Source organism: Natator depressus, chromosome 19 (genome assembly GCF_965152275.1).
Source record: "Natator depressus isolate rNatDep1 chromosome 19, rNatDep2.hap1, whole genome shotgun sequence".
NCBI lineage: Eukaryota > Metazoa > Chordata > Testudines > Cheloniidae > Natator > Natator depressus.
This window is the reverse complement of record NC_134252.1, coordinates 1,568,837-1,588,426: the sequence shown is the minus strand read 5'-3', so window position 1 is coordinate 1,588,426 and position 19,590 is coordinate 1,568,837. Positions and strand designations below refer to the sequence as shown.

The 19,590-nt window shown below is 46.8% G+C and overlaps 2 protein-coding genes across 2 annotated transcripts in view; both read left to right on the top strand.

Annotated features, from left to right (window-relative positions):
- The first annotated feature begins 4,008 nt into the window (after positions 1-4,008).
- On the top strand, positions 4,009-18,542 carry ZC3H12A (zinc finger CCCH-type containing 12A). Its single transcript, XM_074934616.1, has 5 exons — positions 4,009-4,597; positions 12,807-12,946; positions 14,152-14,386; positions 15,198-15,304; positions 15,412-18,542. The coding sequence occupies exons 1-5, from the start codon at positions 4,128-4,130 to the stop codon at positions 16,461-16,463; spliced, it is 2,004 nt and encodes a 667-aa protein (XP_074790717.1). The 5' UTR covers positions 4,009-4,127; the 3' UTR covers positions 16,464-18,542.
- The window catches only part of CDCA8 (cell division cycle associated 8), a 282,601-nt gene continuing 279,330 nt past the window's right edge, over positions 16,320-19,590 (top strand). The window contains exon 1 of the mRNA XM_074934619.1: positions 16,320-16,325. The gene's annotated coding sequence lies outside the window, so the exon portion shown is untranslated. The remainder of the gene's footprint in view (positions 16,326-19,590) is intronic.

The following is a 19,590-nucleotide window of genomic DNA, read 5'->3' as shown; positions in this document are numbered from 1 at the left end:
ATGTCTAAAATGCTTCTGTCATCACTGTAGTTTTCCTTAGCTGGCTGCATTGTACTGTATAGAAGTAATAGCACCAGCTCAGCAGGGTAAATTATAATCAGTGGCTTCCAGAACCTGTGCCATATTATGTAAATAGGAAAACTTTGAAGAGACTCAGGTGTCTGACAGGTTTCAGAGTAACAGCCGTGTTAGTCTGTATTCGCAAAAAGAAAAGGAGGGCTTGCGGCACCTTAGAGACTAACCAATTTATTTGTGCATAAGCTTTCGTGAGCTACAGCTCATTTCATCAGGTGTCTGAGAGTAAGAACACAGCAACTGCATAAAAATGGGCAGGAAAGGAGAGGCAGCAGAGAAATGTAAAGCACTTGAGTTATCTCAGATATGGAGACAACAAAACCCCAAAAATGGGCTGAAAAACTCAAATACCCTGAAGTAATTATCACTAAACTATAGATGAAGAACAAGGAACAGATGATGGAGCAAAAGGAAGTCTAATGTAGGATTGGCAGAATAATACATGCCAAAACAACAGATGGGTCCCTGTAGCTTTAGGATTTCAATCTGCACAGCTTGCTGGAAAAACACCTGTGGAAGATCACACAGCACCAGGAAGAGCCAGCTCTGTCTCTGATTTGAAAATACTGCTCCCTGCCCCTCTCCCACAAATGTGGCAGCCTAAAGTGAGGCACCTGATCAAGTCGGCTACCTTCCCCAGGCCCGGAGCCCAGCAGCTCTGACTCACATTAGTTCTGAAATTTTCTGTGTTACCAACTCCAAGTATTCAAAAATTATGAGACTCACTTAAACTCGTAAAAGAAAAGGAGGACTTGTGGCACCTTAGAGACTAACCAATTTATTTGAGCATAAGCTTTCGTGAGCTACAGCTCACTTCATCGGATGCATTCACAATGCATCCAATGAAGTGAGCTGTAGCTCACGAAAGCTTATGCTCAAATAAATTGGTCAGTCTCTAAGGTGCCACAAGTCCTCCTTTTCTTTTTGTGAATACAGACTAACATGGCTGCTAGTCTGAAACGTAAACTCCTGAGACTTTCAAAAGTATTCATGCCGGGGGATTGTCATATTACTTGGCCCGCTGGTGTCTGAGCCTTTGAGGTGCACATGGGTCACATTTCCGTACTCTTCTCTGCAATCATGAGAACTAGAAACATCTCTCGCCCGTGTAAATTGGGCTCTCAGCAGTGTACAACTCCCTGGGGCAGGGGTTTTAAGATACACCCCAAATAGGGGGGAGAAATAAATCAAATAAATCAAACCACAGCAGCCGCCAGTACAAGGAGCCATGACCCACTCTGGGGAGAACGGGGCCAGCCAGGGAGTGACTGGGCCACGGCCGTGGGTCCAGCAGGGTTCCCCCCTCGCCAGGGGCGCTGGAACAATTTGTACAGTGGGAGTGCTGAGAGCCATTGAACCAAACTGTGAACCCTGGATATAATGGAAACCACTTCAAGCCAGGGGGTTAATGAGCCCCCCCCTAGTTCCAGCACCTCTGCCCCTCGCTGCCCAGGAGTGGCAGCTTTGGGGACACACAGCACCTGGCTGTCGGTCCCAGCTCAGCCCTAAAACACAAGGGGAGGAGAGCCCCCCCTGTACCCTGCCCCAGTGCATGGGGGGAAGCGGGATCCCTGTACCCCCACCCCATAGGGGTGCCATGTACCCTGCCCTCGCTGTGCCTGGGGGAAGGGGGGCTCCTGCCCCACTGTTTGGGGGGGGAAGCGGGATCCCTGTACCCCCACCCCATTTCAATGGGTCTGAGGGACGGGGTGCCATGTACGGTGCCCTCGCTGTTCCTGGGGGAAGGGGGGCTCCTGCCCCACTGTGGGGGGGGAAGCGGGATCCCTGTACCCCCACCCCATAGGGGTGCCATGAACCCCGCCCTCGCTGTTCCTGGGGGAAGGGGGGCTCCTGCCCCACTGTGGGGGGGGGGAAGCGGGATCCCTGTACCCCCACCCCATTTCAATGGGTCTGAGGGACGGGGTGCCATGTACCCCACCCTCGCTGTGCCTGGGGGAAGGGGGGCTCCTGCCCCACTGTTTGGGGGGGGGGAAGCGGGATCCCTGTACCCCCAACCCATTTCAATGGGTCTGAGGGACGGGGTGCCATGTACGGTGCCCTCGCTGTTCCTGGGGGAAGGGGGGCTCCTGCCCCACTGTGGGGGGGGAAGCGGGATCCCTGTACCCCCACCCCATTTCAATGGGTCTGAGGGACGGGGTGCCATGTACGCCGCCCTCGCTCCGCCTGGGGGAAGGGGGGCTCCTGCCCCACTGTGGGGGGGCTCTGTGTCCCCCGAACCGTGGGAGGAGGGCGGCTCCGCCACGCCCCACGCGGGGCGCGGGGGCCGGGCGCGGGGCGGGCCCTGCCAGGCCGGGCGCGGCGGATGAGGAAACGGCCGCGGCTCCTCCCCGCCCCGCTTCCGCGTTGCCACCTGCCGGGCCCGGCCCAGGTATAAAGCGGCGGCCCCGGCCCAGCGCGCCCGGCCCCGCCGCCCATGGACCCTCGGCGGCGCGCGGCGCCCAGGCCGGTGAGTCGGGCCGGGCCGGGCCGGGCCGGGCCCGCGCAGGCTGGGGGGGTGGGTACGGCGGATCAGGGGGCTCACCCCCCCCATTCGCGGCCGGATCAGGGGGCTCACCCCCCCATTCGCGGCTGGGGCGGGGGGCCGCCCCCCATTCGCGGTAAAGGGGGCGCAGGTCAGGGGGCGCGGGGTGCATCTCTGCTTTATTCCTTGTTCTTCTGGCCCCACCTGGGATCGGGGCCCCCCTTGTGCGAGCCACGGTACCCCCCGCCCCCGCCCCTCCAGTCCCTGTCCCCACAGAGCCTGCTGCCGAAATACAGCGCCAGGGCGCAGGGAGAGGCAGGGCCCGGGGGGGACGTGACTTGCCCAAGGTCACGCCGCAGGCCCCTGGCAGAGTGGGGCCGAAAACCCGGGTTTCCCTGGTCCGGGGCCCCGTTTGCTGGGCCGGGCGAGGGGCAGAACCGCAGGGTTTCGGCTAGAGACCCCGGGACGGGGGCCGGGCGCGCCCTGTGTCTGTCCCCTGCGTGTCTGTCCCTGAAGCAGGAGTGCACGGGCCTGAAAGAAGAACCTGAGAGTGGGTGGAAATGTGCTCTTTTTACCAAAGCTTGAGGCCAGGGTTGAGCACAGGTGCGCTATCCTGCTACCCCGAGACTACGTTTTCGCTCATGTCATGGTAGCCAGAGGGCTGTCGGTGTGCCCCCATTGGGAGGTGGAACACGGACAGGGGGCTGCATGGTCTGAGCACGGGACCCGGAATCTGTGTCCCAGTTACGCGTCTGTCGTTGACCCTCACTCCATGACTTCGCACCAGTTGCTTAGCCTTGGTTTTCCCATCTGTGCAAGGATTAATAACTGACCCTACCTCATAGGGATGCTTGTGGGGCTTAATCAGTTAACATTTGTAGGGCACTTTGAAGGTGAAAAGTGCTATCTATGTGCTAAGAATGATGTTGCACATCCCAGGATCCTTATTACAAAAACCATGGCATAGGTGACCATTTTAACAAGTTTCAGAGTAGCAGCCGTGTTAGTCTGTGTTCGCAAAAAGAAAAGGAGGACTTATGGCACCTTAGAGACTAACAAATTTATTTGAGCATGAGCTTTCATGAGCTACAGCTCACTTCATCGGATGCATTCAGTGGGGGGGAAAAACAAGTGCATCTGATGTGCTATTGGAAGGTGATGCCCTATTTTGACAAACACTGAATTAAATTTAGTGCAAACAATCTGCATGTTAACAAGGTTGTTGGGGGATGGGATTTCTAAAGATTTCTCAATTCTTGTGATGTGCTTTGGAAACATAAACATGAAGTATCAATAAAAGAATTTCCAGAGTTCTTGAGTAGCTGAGCCATAGAGAAGAATTTGAAGAACGTTAGTGTGAAAACAGTTCCTGAATTTCCTTTATTTTAGATCAAGTCTTTAGGCGTTAACGATCACTATATTGATTCACAGATACAGTGTGTGAATGAAAAACAGAACTTGCCCCAGGAAAATTATGAAGTTGGACAGTATTCCTTCTGTTCTGGGTTTTCCCAGCTGGAGTGAGATGTTTCCAGCTGGCAAACATTAAGTTGCTCAGGTTGACAAAAGCATGAGCTCCAGAGATACATCTGAAAACAATCACCTGAACTTGAACTGTGTGCTTCCTGCGAAGGGCCAGAGCCCTACAGAGTGTGAGCCATTCAGCATGGTGGATGTGGTACCCCGGGCAGCACAGGAAAGGCTCAGGATTTCGGAGCAGGACCTCATGGACAGTGCTGAGATGCAAATGAAAGTGGACTTCTTCCGCAAACTGGGCTACTCGTCAGAAGAGATCTATATCGTTCTCCAAAAACTGGGCTCAAATGCTGACACCAATACTGTCCTTGGGGAGCTTGTGAAGCATGGTGCTGCAGCTGCTGACCGAGAGACTACCGACCCCCCCCAGGAGGCCGTAGAAGCCCCATTGATACCCCGTGGGGGAGTTGCCAACAAAACCCCTGCACCTGTGCCGCCATTGGAGGAGAAGGAAGGCAGTAATTTAAAACCCATTGTTATTGATGGAAGCAATGTGGCAATGAGGTATGTTGGTCCCCTTAAGTGGGAGAAGCATCTCTAATTTTAGTATAGTTGGCATCAGATTAAATTATAAAGTAATTTCTTTACATTTCTTAAGGTTTTTGGTTTTGGGGAATTTAGTGCTTATGAAAGGTACCAGATTAAAAACTCTGGAGGCATCCAAGCTCTCCACAAAGGTGAGGCCAGGCTGGGCTTTGGTAGAGCAGTCTCACCAACCTGTCTCATTCCCTCACCTCGAAGGGCAACATCTACAAATGTGAGGTTCAATCTGTCTTAATGGCCCATTCAGTCCTTGGTTTGTCTGCCATGTCCCACTAGGGTGCGAATGATGGGGACTTTTATGCCCAGTGGGAATTTTGGACTTGTTTCATATGAAATGCTAAAGTTTTTGTATTTAAACTAGCAAGCAGAAGTGAAATCCCCGATGTGTAGTCCTGTTACCTAATTACTGTACGTAAGCTCCAAAAGCAGGAAGTTGCTCAACAAATAATTTTTTCAGGGTTAATTAGAAGAGGCTGTAGCTTTGAGTAAAGTGGCGTCTCTGGTCTAGTTTCCACAACTTTTTGGTTAAATCTCATGGCAGATCTGCAGATTGGGTGGAAGAAAAGAGGGACAGATTTCCAGTTTAGAATGACACTGGTACACCAGTTCTGCAGCATCATTGACAGCTGTGAACATGGAGGCAAGATGATGACTTATCTGCAAATCTCTCATACCTTCTGTTGAGAGAGCCTGCCCTCTTTTCATAGGCAGTCTGATCAAGAGATCTGTCACGTGTACTGGACAGATGTGTCCGGTACCATGTGTACTGGACAGATTCAGTACTGGCCCAGGCTGGATTAAAAGTTTTCAGCCTCGTTTTGCCCCCTAAGAATAGTAAAGTGGATTTTTGGGGGGAGAAGTGGGAGGATATGAGGAAGGTTCCCCTTTAGTGAATTCTTTTTGCACATACAGTATACTTACCTCTAGATTTAAAAAAAAATCAAGTCCTGTGGAACCAGTTGGCCAGAGGGTAGTACGCTCGGACTTCAAATCTGATTCCGCCACTTCAGTTTAAATACAAGTTTCCTTCAGTTTATATTTGATTGTCTTAATCTCTCTTGTAATGAGAAGATACATGTCAGTGCACACAGAGCTACTCTAGAGGATTTACCTAGGGCAGAAGAAAGTCCTTTATGGAGACTGCCTTACAGGTGTGGGTTTTTTTCCCCAAGTCATGATTGGCAGTATGGCTGAGTAAGACTGTATGAGGAAGGAAGGGGAACACCCTATCCCTTGACCGTATAACAGATCCGAGGGCCAAGGCCCAATTTAGCCAGTATGATCAGGAAATATTGTGTTTGCGCTCTGATGTTCACACTGACCTACCAGACGTTATAGCCAGTGGACTTAACCTGGAAGTGTGTGTAGGAGAGAGATTGGCCCCTTTCCATTAATAATTGTTTCTCCAACAAAGCTGCATTTCCCAGCATAGTGTGTTCACGGGAGAAAAGACCTTATTTTAAGAGATGTGCTAGTGGGTAGTGTTAATTTTATTGCAGAAACCTTTAACTCTGAACTTTAGTGCATGCAGACAAAGTATTAGGCTACAGTGACCTCTTACCCCTGAATACTCTTCCATCAAGCCACCTCAAGCAAAGGCGAGTGCCTGGCAGATGTGGTCATGGGCAGACCAGGTGTGCGGTGACTAGTCTTCTTGATTTGGGACTGTGGAGAAAGATTCTCTTCCTCACTTGTATTGCATGAAATAACTGCAGAAAAGAATTGGCCCACTTGTCCATTTCAGAGTTAGTGGGATTTCTAGACCACCAGAGGGGTTGGGCCTTCTGCATTAGGGAGCCGTGTTGAGGAAGGAGGAGTTGAAACACATTCCAGAGGGTAAGGCATCCTGCATAAGTATGACTTGGTGGGGTTTTTTTTCAGTATCATGCCTGTAGTTGCCTCTTCTTCAGGGGAGTAGCTGATTTACATATCCAGGTTTATGCCTGCCTTGTTGCCTTAATCAGTGCTTTTCTCTCCATTAGAAATGTGCCACTTGTTATGACTAAACTTTAGGGTGAATGATTCCAAAGCAAATACTGTTTGATTCTGCTCATCTAAATATTTGTTACAATATATTTGAGAAAACTTGGCAGGACAGAATCTGTCCATCTGGAAATGTCTGTCTTGGTTTCTCTTTTTCTGTACTTATAACACTTGATCTTTAGCTGCCATTTTAAAGGAAGAATATTTCTCCTCTGATTCCTATAAAGATGTAGTAATACTGCAGCTGGAACAAAGTTTAATGTTTGCAAAGCAGTTAGTTGACTGGTGTGGGTTATTTTAAAGCTGTTTACCAGGAGGGGAATTCCATTCTGAAACTTCCTGTATTAATAATGGTGTATGATGTTCCCTGCTGATTCACTTGCACAATGAGCAGCAGGCCTCCCTGTACAGCTCTCAACATCATATGCAAATCTCAGTGGAAATTAGCTTCTACTTCCTTCTAAGGGAATTTCTCAGTAGTTGCCAAATCAGATCAGCCCATTTGACCGTTTTCATTACGGACTCTGACTTGTTAGCTGGGACTCCAGAAACCTGAATGCATGTTTTTCATTTAATCTTTCAGGAACTGTGGTGGTAAATGTTTGGGTATCTTTCAACTCTATTGGTTTTGTAAAAACTCCTTTTTGGAGTTTTTTTTCCTCTGGCCACTGATGTAAGCTAATTGAACTTTGGGAGCTTACTATTTTAAAACATTCTCAATGAAGTTTTAAAGATAGCACTGCTGCCTGGAAGCTGTCCCTGGGGTACAGTAAGCTTATGCATTTGTTTTGAACAATTGCGGGGGGGGGATGTTCAGTTCCTTGTTTATCTCCATATCCAAATAGACCTTGCAACAGTCTGAAATTGGTCTGTGGCTTAAATCGTACATGCAGTAAAACTAATTTTTTTTTTCCTGTTTGCGGTGTAGTTGTAGCCATGTTGGTCCCAGGAGATCAGAGAGACAAAGTGGGTGAGGTAATAGCTTTTATTGGATCAACTTCTGTTCGTGAACAAGACAAGCTTTGAACTTACATAGAGCTCTTCTTCAGGTCTGGGAAAGGTACTCAAAGGGTAGGTCTACACTGCAGTGTAAGCCTAGGGTTAATAGAACTCAAGTTAGCAGACCCTGGGTTTGTTAATCTACAGCTTGAGAGTCTACACTCATTTGTAACTCCAGGTTAGGAATTACTGAACCCTGGATCCTAACCTGGGGCTCTGGCATCTACGCTGCAGTACATAGGTCTGAGTCCAACCACTCATATCCTGCGCACTCCCAAAATGTAGACACTCTAGCCCTTTGTTCGTGTTGCAATGTGGGGAAAACTTGACTCTGCAGAGGGCAAATAAAGTTGGCCTGTGGGACTGAGGGATACTTGTAGCATACTCCCAGAACATGAGTCCAGTGGGGCTGCTTCTGCAATAGGGCTTGAACCCTGGGTCCTGGCTTAACTCAGACTCCTACCCTCCAACCCCTTGGGATCCTCGGTCTGAGCCCTGGATTAACACGATTTGTATGTAGATGGAAGGGGGGTTAGGCTCAAGCCTGGGCTTACTTTGCAGTGTAGACATACCCAGAGTGTTACAGCTAAATACAAGGTGGAACAAGATTGTTTAGAATAAGGAGTTAACACTGTAAGAGACCATTCAAGTGGGCAGATAACACTTCTGCAGTTATAGGACCCTCCCCCAACACATCTTTCAAGATCTGTGAGTCCCACGCGTGCCTATCACAACATGTGGTGTACCTCATCCAGTGCACTATGTGCCCCAATAACTATGTGGGTGAAACCACACAATCACTATGCTTTTGAATGAACTCTCACAGAAAAATAAAACAAGAACACCCAATCACCCATGGACGAGCACTCTTCACAAAACGATTACTCCATATCTGACCTCTCAGTCCTCGTCCTCAATGGAAACCTGCACAACACCTTCAACAGACAAGCATGGGAGTTTACAGTCATAACTCTACTAGACACTAAAAATCATGTACTCAGTAAAGATTCTGGATTTATGACTCATTATAACAATCGATAATCCACTGATCCTTCCTTGCCCTACTACTGTTAATTGCTCACTTCACCTTGAATGGTCTCTTAAAACATGTTACAATTTGTACCACCTTGTATTTAGCTGGGATGCTCTGGGTATCTTTCTGAGATCTGAAGGAGAACTCTGTGTAGCTTGAAAGCTTGTGTGTCTCACCAACAGAAGTTGCTCCCCCAGCTTGGCTCTTTTTATTTCCTACAGCATGAAGGACCCATTTTGATTAAACTAGAGAATTCCATGTAATGATAAAATGGAAATATCACTTCAAATCTGTGTCCATATAGAGCCAATTCAAATGATGATGGTTCTATAATCTGTAAAATACCCTGGAGCTGGGAGTTTAAGGAGAAAGAATAGTAATTCTTGGTCCCGCAGCAGTGAAAGTTCTGCCCTGTCAGGCACTCATTTGACTCCCATCGCTGTTGTGTCTGAGCATGTCTTCAGTTGTAATATAGTCTCTGTTTCAGGAGCTTTAAAAAATTATTTCTAGGCTGGAGTTTAGCTCAGTGGGGAAGTGAACTTTGGATTGTGTTGGGTTTCTTTAAACCCTTCTACGATAGAACCTCAGAGTTACGAACACCTCAGGAATAGAGGTGGTTTATAACGCTGAACAAAACGTTCTGGTGGTTTTCAAAAGTTTACAACTGAACATTGACTTAATACAGCTTTGAAACTTTACTATGCAGAAGAAAAATACTTCATTCCCGTAATTTTTTTAATTTACATTTAACACAGTACTGTGCTGTATTTGCTTTTTTGGGCTCTGTTGCTGCCTGATTGTGTAAATCCTGATCCAAATGAAGTGTGTGGTTAACTGGTCAGTGTGCAACTCTGGTGTTCGTAACTCTGAGGTTGTACTGTACTCTAAAAGGCAAAGGAGAAATTGTGTGTTGTTGCTGTGGCGGTGGGTGGGAAGAAAACATGCCGAAGTTATTTCATTTAGAAAGTGGCTGCCGCATGTGTTCGGTTTTTTCATGCAAATTGATAGGGACTTAAAAAAAAAAACCTCTTACTGCATCAAAGCGACTAAACTGGCAAAAGCCACAAAATGCCGTGCTTAGGCTTGTAATAGGAGCACTATTGAGTTGCTTGCCATTTTTAAAAATCTATTATTGGGGAAAGAACATAGGTGCCTTTTTTCCCTTTACTCACAAAAAAGCTAAATTTGGATAATGAGCCTTCTGCTTTCACTTCATAAGAACAAGAGGATCCAGAGGCCAAAACTCTAGTGCCTTTGATATTTTTCACCCTACATATTGCTCACATTGATGTAAAGGTTTCTGGCATTTAATGGTTTTGCAGAGAAACAAGTGGTCTCTTTGAAGGTAGGCACTTCTGATATTGTTACCCAAAGAACTCAAGAGCGGGGTTCAGGAATATAGCATGCAATGGCTAATACAAGGACAGTTGTGTCCAAAGTTTTTCCACAGAGCATTTACTTCTGTATGTTTTATGGGGGATGTTGTGCACCCACATGCACCAAAAAAGATACCTCCTCTCATGTCTGTGCTTCAGCTTTTTCCAGTTATCTCTGACTTCATTTAAGTATACTGTACCTGCGTTATGCCTCAACACTGCAAACACTGACTGACTGTGTAGCTCTGCCTACTGTGAGGACACAATGAGATTACTCAGTACTCATTACTCTGGTTGGCCAAGAGTTTGCCAGATCAGTCTCTAAGACTGCAGAATGACTTAATATGGTATAGACCTTGGCTCACTACAAAATAAATTTCCCTCTCTTGGTATTGACAACTCCTCATCAATTATTGGGAGTGTACCACGTACACCCTGTTTGAATTGGCTGTGTCAACGCTGGTTCTCCACTTGTAAGGTAACTCTCTTCTTTTCATGTGTTGGTATATTTATGCCTGCATCTGTAATTTTCACTCCATGCATCTGAAGAAGTGGGTTTTTTACCCACAAAAGCTTCTGCCCAAATAAATCTGTTAGTCTTTAAGGTGCCACTGGACTCCTCATTTTTCTTGTGATCTGTGTACCTTTGTATTGTCATAAGCCTGCGATGGTGGTGATATAAATAAGCAGATTTTTCCTGACTAGGTGCCCATTGCTTTTCCACATAAAAACTTTCACCTTTAAAAATTGTGATAAGACTTGCAGGCAATATTCACAGAAAATACTAATCCTGTTTGTGTTATCTTACATTTATATAGCATCTTTTGTTATGAAGGTTCCTCAAGCAGTTTTGAACCAGGAATATCTTCATCAGTGAAATGCAGCTGCCTCTGATGTGGAATGTGACATTTCTTTATTGGCACATGTTAACATTACACTACGGTTTAGGACAGGAAACAAATCTTGTTCTCTGAAACTGCAAGGGAACTTAAGTAGGCACCATGTAATTACCTAAATTAGAATTTGGCAAGGATACAAGAGTTACAACCCTGTTTCTTGTGAAAAGTGAAGTGACATGTATGCTCTTCAGAGAACACCAACATGAGCAGTTGCCTTTCACGTGTTTTCTTTGGGTATCTGAGCCCCAGATCACAGACTGTATGTAATGATAGTGGATCACAAGATGGCCTGATCGAAGCTGGCCAGTTAGAATACACGAGTCTGGGTAACAAAATGAACTAGGCTCAATGGTAGTCAGTTGTCCACCACCCAAGAGATGGGAGACCAGGCTTTTTGTATGCTAATACGGTACTGCATTTCTTTGTTAACTTGGTAATGCACTTTAATGTAGTTCTTATTTGTTTCAAAAATACTTGACTCTGAACATAGCTTTCCAGACTATCTTTTAGCTACTGAAGGGAGGGTTGCTTAAACATAAAGCAAGTTCCTTGAAGTCTGATGGATTCTTGAGTTTGCATGGATCATAATCTAATTATTTTGCATTGTAGATATTAATATTTTTAGAAATGTAATATGAATTTTTGTTTAAGTGGGTAGTGAGGGGAAATCGATTCTCTTGAAGAGTGACTCCCCATTCATACTCTTCAGTGCAACATGCAGAGGCTCTGAAAGTCACCCTAAAGTAAATACCACCTACAGCCCTGATCTGTCACTACTGTGAAACTAGTAACCTGGAAACAGCTGATAATATTTCTAGTTAATGTGCAACATAAGCACTGATAACATTGTGAATACTGGAACCTGCAAAGAAACGATTACCAGCCATGTGTTATATAGAAACTCTCCAGAGACTTATTGATCTGACTTAATTGACTGTTCAGAGGAAGGATTGTGTTGTACTAGCAACTAACCTCTGATACTTGTGACAGCCCTTTTCTTCTGGTAGAATTTTTCCTTTTCTTGATTGTCTCTAACAGGCCAGCTGGATAGAAAGAATTTATTCGGGGCTTTCAGGTTTGAAGCTGCCATTTCATAAACACAGTGCAGTCACAGGTAGTCTCTCCACATACTGGGCTCTGTATAATGAGGAGAGGATCTGTCCTTCCCCATCTTTACAGATGATCTTTGAACACATTTTTGGTATGAAGTAAAGCAAAAGGAAAAAGACTCCTATACTACAACCGTTTGCTGGTCTAGCTACATTGGCGACCCCTCCTCGCCTGAACGAAGTTGTAGTGGCAAGAGTCCTTTTGTCGGTGTCGCTTGCTTACCCCAGCTCTCCAAACAAAATGAAGCTATACTGCAAATGGACTTTTCTGCCAACATAACTGCATTTATACTAGGAGGGTTTGCCAATAGCACTCTGGCTATGGGTGTGATTTCTCTCTTCTTTCCTCTCCTGTGCCGCCCCCCGCCCCCCACTGACATAGCTGTGCCAGCAAAACTTAAGAGTCTAAATATAGATTTGAGTGCCCCATTATAAACAAGTGGGCCCCGATTTCAGAGGTGCTAAAAATTGATGAAAGTTGTCAGTGCTCTGCGCGTCTGGGGATTTGTGGGTATTGCAGCTTTAGAATAGCTTAAGACAGAACTACTGGTCCCCTCAACCTCTTTAATGCATTGCAATAAATGGACAAATTCAGAGGCTGTCAAGTAATAGGATACTGTGTCTACAAAAGTACCACCTTGAAAAGAATGTCTAAAACACTGGCTCTTCCTGCTTAGTATTGGACTGTCTCATGTGCTGTCTGTGAATACGCAAAAGTACATTGTATCTGAATACTGAAAACAGGGTCCTCTTCCATCCTCTTTAATGCAGCCATGGAAATAAAGAAGTGTTCTCCTGCCGAGGTATCCTGCTGGCCGTTCACTGGTTTTGGGACAGAGGACACCCAGATATCACAGTCTTTGTGCCATCCTGGAGAAAAGAACAGCCAAGACCAGATGTGCCCATCACAGGTGTGGAATTCTAAAGCCAAAACTAAATCTCTAAAGCTTCCAATTGTAGCATTTTAATAAGCCTGCCAAGGTCCTTCTTGCGCCAGTAAGCTCCTAGGTAGCAAATGGAAAATAAGAGCACTAGAAACTTAACCAAACTTCTGACCAGTGAGATTTCAAATCCCTAACCTCTCGTCTAAGCAAGTTCTTGCTCAGATAAGGTAGCTGAGTTCAAAGAACATAACTAACTTTATTCCAAAATGCTTCCTTATTCCTGAGGTTTACTCACTTGATGTGTGTTACCTTTTCTTATCTCCAGAATTCATTTTCTCCTCTTGTAAATGGCCACACAGCCCACCTGTATGAAATGTTAACAGACAAGCAGCTTGGGGATCTATTCAGATGGGTCCAGGTGGTGATAATTGCTGTTTTGAGTTTCCAAGGAGCTGAGGTTTGAGTTGTTCCAAAGTCAGTATTTCAGCTCTGAAAAGAAATCCATACATATCCAGAGCACGATAAAAAGTCAGGCTGGCCACTTCCATCAAAGGCATGCTTTGGCCTTGCCTTATTGTCTGCTTGTCATAGGTTGAAGAAAACATGGGGACTGGAGTTTCATTGTACTGCAGCACCATCTGCAAGTCCTAACTAAAATCAGGACCTCACTGTGCTAGGTGCTATAAAAACAAATAGGAGGAGTCAGTTCGTGCCTCAAAGCTTACAAACTACACAGACAGCACAGCTAACGTGTGCAAGACAAGGAAGAATCATTGTCCCCATTTTACAGATCAGGGATTGGAGGCACAGAGGGACTAAGTTACTTGCCCAGGATCACAGCAGTTATTCCTGGCTGGGCCACAGACTGAACCCAGATCTTCAGAGTCCTAGTTCAGTGCCTTAGCCAGAAGACAGTCTTGGTCCATGTTAAATTGAGTTTGGGTCAGTGCCCTTTTAAACCGTGAGAGGTGTGGGTGAGGAAATTGAAAGGCTTCCTAAAAATTGGAATGATTTTAACAGTAGCAGTCTGTGCAGGACACAGAGTAACTGAAATGTCAAAGTAGTCTTGGACCTGCCGCTATGCCCCTTTGGAACTCTGGACTCTGCATGTTCATAGCTAGTTTGTTTGGTTTTTGCCTGTAAACATTACACTTTACTTTTTTGGCATCTGTTGCCTGGAAATGATACCAGGCTGTATATGTGTTTATGCCACATTTTCATGATTGTTCCAGACCAGCACATTCTCCGTGACCTTGAAAAGAAGAAAATTCTGGTCTTCACTCCTTCCAGGCGGGTTGGAGGCAAACGCGTTGTCTGTTATGATGACCGCTTCATTGTGAAACTGGCATATGAGTCTGATGGCATCGTGGTTTCCAATGACACTTACCGTGACCTGCAGAATGAGCGTCCCGAATGGAAGAAGTTCATTGAGGAGCGCTTGCTGATGTATTCCTTTGTTAATGACAAGTATGTTCATGTTCCCTGGTCGTTTAAAAACAATACAGCAGTTTTAAGTGACCATAGTACTGTGTGCCTTTGATTAATAGAAGGTCAGTGGCATCTCAGTGTTAGGAGGAGATGGCATGCAGGGGCTGGAAAGGTGAGTGTCAAACACAGGGTAAAGCAAATGACTTAAGGTGAGTATTTGAGAGGAAGTGACTCAGTGCTTCCTATGTGGAACAGCTCCTCCCAATAGGCAGCAAGTCACAGGGAGGGCACAAAGAAAAGGCCAAGAGTGGCTCTGACTGCACTTGGCTTGCTTGGAGCCAGGAACTCCTCCCTGCTGACATTCCTGGGCAGGCCTGGCACTGGTACAGACCACTCACTTCCTCTGCATTACAAATGAGAAAACGATCAGCTGGCCCAGCGTGCGACAGCGGAGCACAGGATTGGTGTGACCAGCAATGCGGGGGAGGCAGCCTGCTCTGTTCCTGGGGCAAGAAGCCTCTTGCAACAATCTCGATCAAATCCTTCTCTATTTACTTGAACAGTACTGTTGGGCAACAACCCTTCTCTGTATGGCTAACGAACAGGTCAGCCTGCCATGGGTCATTAAGAGGATTAAAAGGGAAACTTTTCTTCCAAATAGGGACACCCTGTTGGGTCTAGAGGAATTGTCTGAATCACACTCCTGTGGCCATGCCAGGGTTTGTTTCTTGGCTGGTATGGGGAGGGGATGGCAGATGTGAGTAATTTTTCATCCGCATGCAGCCGAGAGACTGAAACCTTGGCCCAGGAAAGTGGCTGCTCCTGAGTGATGCTCATTATCTTCTTTTAGGTTTATGCCTCCAGATGACCCCTTAGGGCGGCATGGCCCCAGCCTGGAGAACTTCCTGAGGAAAAAACCTTTAGTGCCAGAACACAAGAAACAGCAGTGCCCTTACGGTAAGACTAGCCTCATATGCTTGGGGGCAGCGGTGTCCGTACAGAGTAAACTGTACACACTTGGTGAATTGCAGCAGGTCACCCTATGTTCTGCCTTTTCCTTGCAGGGAAGAAATGCACTTATGGGATTAAGTGTAAATTCTATCACCCCGAAAGGATCAACCAACCACAGCGCTCTGTAGCTGATGAACTACGCGCCAATGCAAGGCTGTCCCCAACCAGAAGCCCCACCAGCACTGCCAAAGAGGAGAAAAGGAGCAGGAGACCTTCCCAGGCAGAGCCCCTCTGCTCTGTGTCCACAGACAGTGACAAAGGCTCTGTGCAGAAGGTCTCCATGGAGAGGAAAAGCTCAGCCCAAAAAGCAAAACCTAGCGACAGTCCCCTCCTAATCCAGGGGGATTGTGCCTTGGGCAGTGTCCCCTCTAACAATGGCAGCTATCGATCTTCTGACTGGTACCAGCACCCGCACCCTCCCCCTTCTCCCCATATGGACTCTCTCTCTTACATCTCTCAGGAGCGTCTTGACTCAGGCATTGGATCCCTTGAGAACCAAATGTCTGAGATGTGGCCTTGCAGATCTTCCGCTCACTGTGAGCATTCCCACCCCGAACAGATGGCAGTCTGTAGCTGCAGCAGACAGAGACCTGTCTACCAGCACTCTCCTAGTGTAGAGCAGGACACCCTTGGCCACTATAAGCACGGCTCTCGCAAAGCGGTCTCCTCTGATACTAGCTACTTGCCATATAGTTCTGAGAACTCTCTCACGAGGTCCTCTCACTCTTTCCCAGGCTATGGAGTGCCCGTACATCTAGCAGGTGGCGGGCATTATAGCATTCCCAATGAGTATAACACCCCAGCACGACATCTTCGTGAATACTGGTCTGAGCCGTACCAAATGCCTGCCACATCCACACGACCTAGCAACATTAGAGACCCTCACCCATTGCCGAGAGCCCCAGGGCCAGCGTACGGTGACCAGTGCCAGTGGGCCCTGCCAGACCGCTTCGCAGAGGAGCGAGCCAATGTGCATGTGAAACTCTGTGGCATATTCCACCCCCATTTAGTAGATGCTGTGATGAGCCGTTTCCCTCAGCTTTTGGATCCCCAAAGACTAGCTGCTGAAATTCTGACGTACAAGTCTCAGAACCCAGGTATGTGAGGCAGTCGATGTGCTGGGAGCACTGTCTCTCCTGTGGACAGCACAGCACAACTGGCATGGCTGCCTCAGTGAGGGTTTTCACCTTCCTCTGAAGCGCCAGGTCCAAGATGAAGGCAGGATACCAGACTCGATGGGCCAATGGCGTACATTGGTGTGGCCAATTCTAATGCACCTCACAAAACCGCTTGTGAGGAAACTGTCCCATCCTCCCCTAGGGCGTATTAGCAGGAATCTGGGGAAAGGGGGTGGATTTTGCCTTTCTCAGGAGCACAGAGCAGAGATTCCCCTGTAGGAGCAGGTGGGTATGTCCTGCCCATTGAGCTCCTGCAGTTGTCAGTTGGGCACTTCGGACCATGGTTCTTCCCATTAGCCTGCAGCATTCAAAGGTGGCGTAGCACACAGTCAGATGTATGGCGCTTTATGAGAAAGATCTGACAGTTACATTTGAGTGAGTGGGGTCTGCGGGGTTACTCTGAGACGGTGCCTTTTGCAATAAGTGTCTGTGTAACTACATCTCGGGAAAGGCTGGAGTCTGTGCTCATTGTCCAGTCTGCTCCTTAGTTCTTAACTGAGTCGCTTGCCTTGAACTCCCATCAGCCATCTTCATTTTGTCCTTGTGAGGAGACGGCAGATTCCAATAGCTGACTCGAGTCCATTTTTACGGCCTTTCCCTGCCCTACCCACCCCTAGTGAGTTGGCCTTATGTGGGGCTGCCCTGTGAATAGGGCAGTTGTTTCACCTGCTGCAGGGCTCCCGCTAATCCAAAGAATGAGGAGTTCATCTTCTCTCTGCTTGCCTGGAAGGGCCTGGCACTGCACCAAACCTCCATGTGACTTGCATTCTGGTCTCTGGAGCCTTGCCTCGTGCACTTTCTCCACCAAAACTACATTCTGTACCAAACTTCAAAGACGAGCAGGCTTGTGCTGCTCTTCTAAAACACGTCCCTTACGCCCGGCCGTGGAATCATCTGTGTAGTGCTGAGGAGAGGTCTGGAATGCCTGTGATATTAGCTCCCCCTTCGTCATCACCCCACCATAGCTGTGGGGATCAGTAAAATGAAGTGACTACGGTCCCACTTGGACTTGCAAGTTGTGTGTCTGCCCTTTTGCCGGTACAATTTTGATGGCTCCTCCAAATTCTTGGCAATATTCAGTATTTTCTCTTTGAATTTGCCACTCCTTTACCCTTTCACTCCTATATATTGTTCTCTCCCCACCCCCACAAGCATCCTTCTGACTCCCAAGATCTCCAAAGCGGTCTCACTTTTGTTTGACTAATTGACCCTCTTAAGTCTGTTTCGGTTAAGGATCTCTTTGGTGACTTGTAGATACTGTAACTAAAGTTTTAAGATATACAAAAGCAAATACTGTAGCAATTGCTTCTGGTCCCAGCATTTTAATTAGGGTGCAAAGGAAACTTTCACTTGCAGGCCAGAAGCAGTTGACTTGTTGATACACATTGTATCTGTGTGGCGGTGTTTTTTTAATTGTCCATCTTGTGGTTAAATCAAGGTCCTTCTAAGTGGCAAACCATGAGAGGGAGAACTGCGCACAGATGTGGCTGAGCCACCCCACTTCTCAGTGGTGTGTTGGAGGCTATTCTGTTCGCTGGTTCTTACCACTCAGATTTCCAATGGATGGCCTAGCCAAATTGGCACCATGTGCCATGGAAACCACAAGGACACAGAAACCCTGTATACCTGGTTAATTATGATACATTACAAAACTGTAATGTTTCATGTTAGTAAGCAAAATGCTTCTTAATCTTATGTAACCTGATAACTTTGCATATTTGTAAATTACAGGAAAGATGTTTTTTAATGGTATTGTCCAGAAACTTGTTTGATGATACTATTTTACTTAGTACTGTACTTAACTCAGCCGTTGTGTGTTAGTGGTGTTTTCTGGAAGAGTTAATAGCAATATATACTTGCTCTATTGCAGTCAAAGATCTTAGACACTTTTATACTTAAAGTTGACAGTTATTGAAACTTGCTGTATCCCTTGGAGTCCACGCAGTCAGCTAGTCATGTGGAAGAGGCAGCCCTGTGTATGTCATGGCAAAGTAAGAACTTGCATTACCCAAATAAAAATGGCTAGGTTGCGTGGCTAGGTTGTTGGGTCTCTTTTTGATGGCTTTTGGGAAGACTGTTTTACAGCTTGGTGGGGATTTTTAAGGAGTGTACCACAATAGGCTTCTGGAAAGGCAGCTGTGCTGTTAAGACACTGGACTGAGACTTGGGATCTCTGGATTCACTTCCCAGCTCTGACACAGACTCCCTGGATGACCTTGAGGAAAATCACTTAATCTCTGTGCTTCATCTGTGAAATGGGCATGAGACTTCCCTGTCTCTGGGGGGCTGGGCATTGAGACTCATTCATGGTTGTGGGGCTGAGGACCATGGAAGTGTTGGGATACAGCATGGTAGCAAGTGTGGGGTTGGTCCAGGGAAGTGACACTCTGCTGGCATGTGGGTTTTTCAGCAGGCTGTGTGGGGAAAAGTCTGCTGTTGTGTTTGGCAGCTGCCATAAGTGACCCAGGATGCTACAGCCTGTTTTTGTTGTTTTGGTAGAACTCATGAAGTCTGCTTCTCCTCACCCCTCCTAGCAATTGTTGGACAGAATTTAAAAACAAAACCCGGTTTTCTGTTCTGCTCGCTAATTCAAACAGAACACTCAAAGCAAAGCTCCCAGCCTTGGCTCTGCAGCTTTGTGCTCTACATAGAGAGATTAGTGTAAACATCTGACCAGAGAGCGGCGATCTGTTACGGATGAGCACCAGTGCTCTATAGGCAATGAAAGGGGTCGGGGCGCAAGCAATGTTTTTTTAACTTTCATCAATGAAGCAGCAAATCCAGAGGTGCCAGGGCTATGAACCGCCAACCCTAAAGGAGCCGGGGCTTAGCCCTGGCATAAATTAAGCACTGTCTAGCACCATACCATTTATGCAAGCTGTTGATATAAATCCATCACTATAAATCATGACACCACGCCGTATGCAAGACTTTCTTGGCAGGGGCCTTTGTTAGTGAGCTTAGGAGGAAGTCTAGTAAGAATTTAACACTCAAATTTCTCCAGGGGAATATTTCCTCTCCCAACCCCACCCTCTAGAGTTCAGTACAACATAG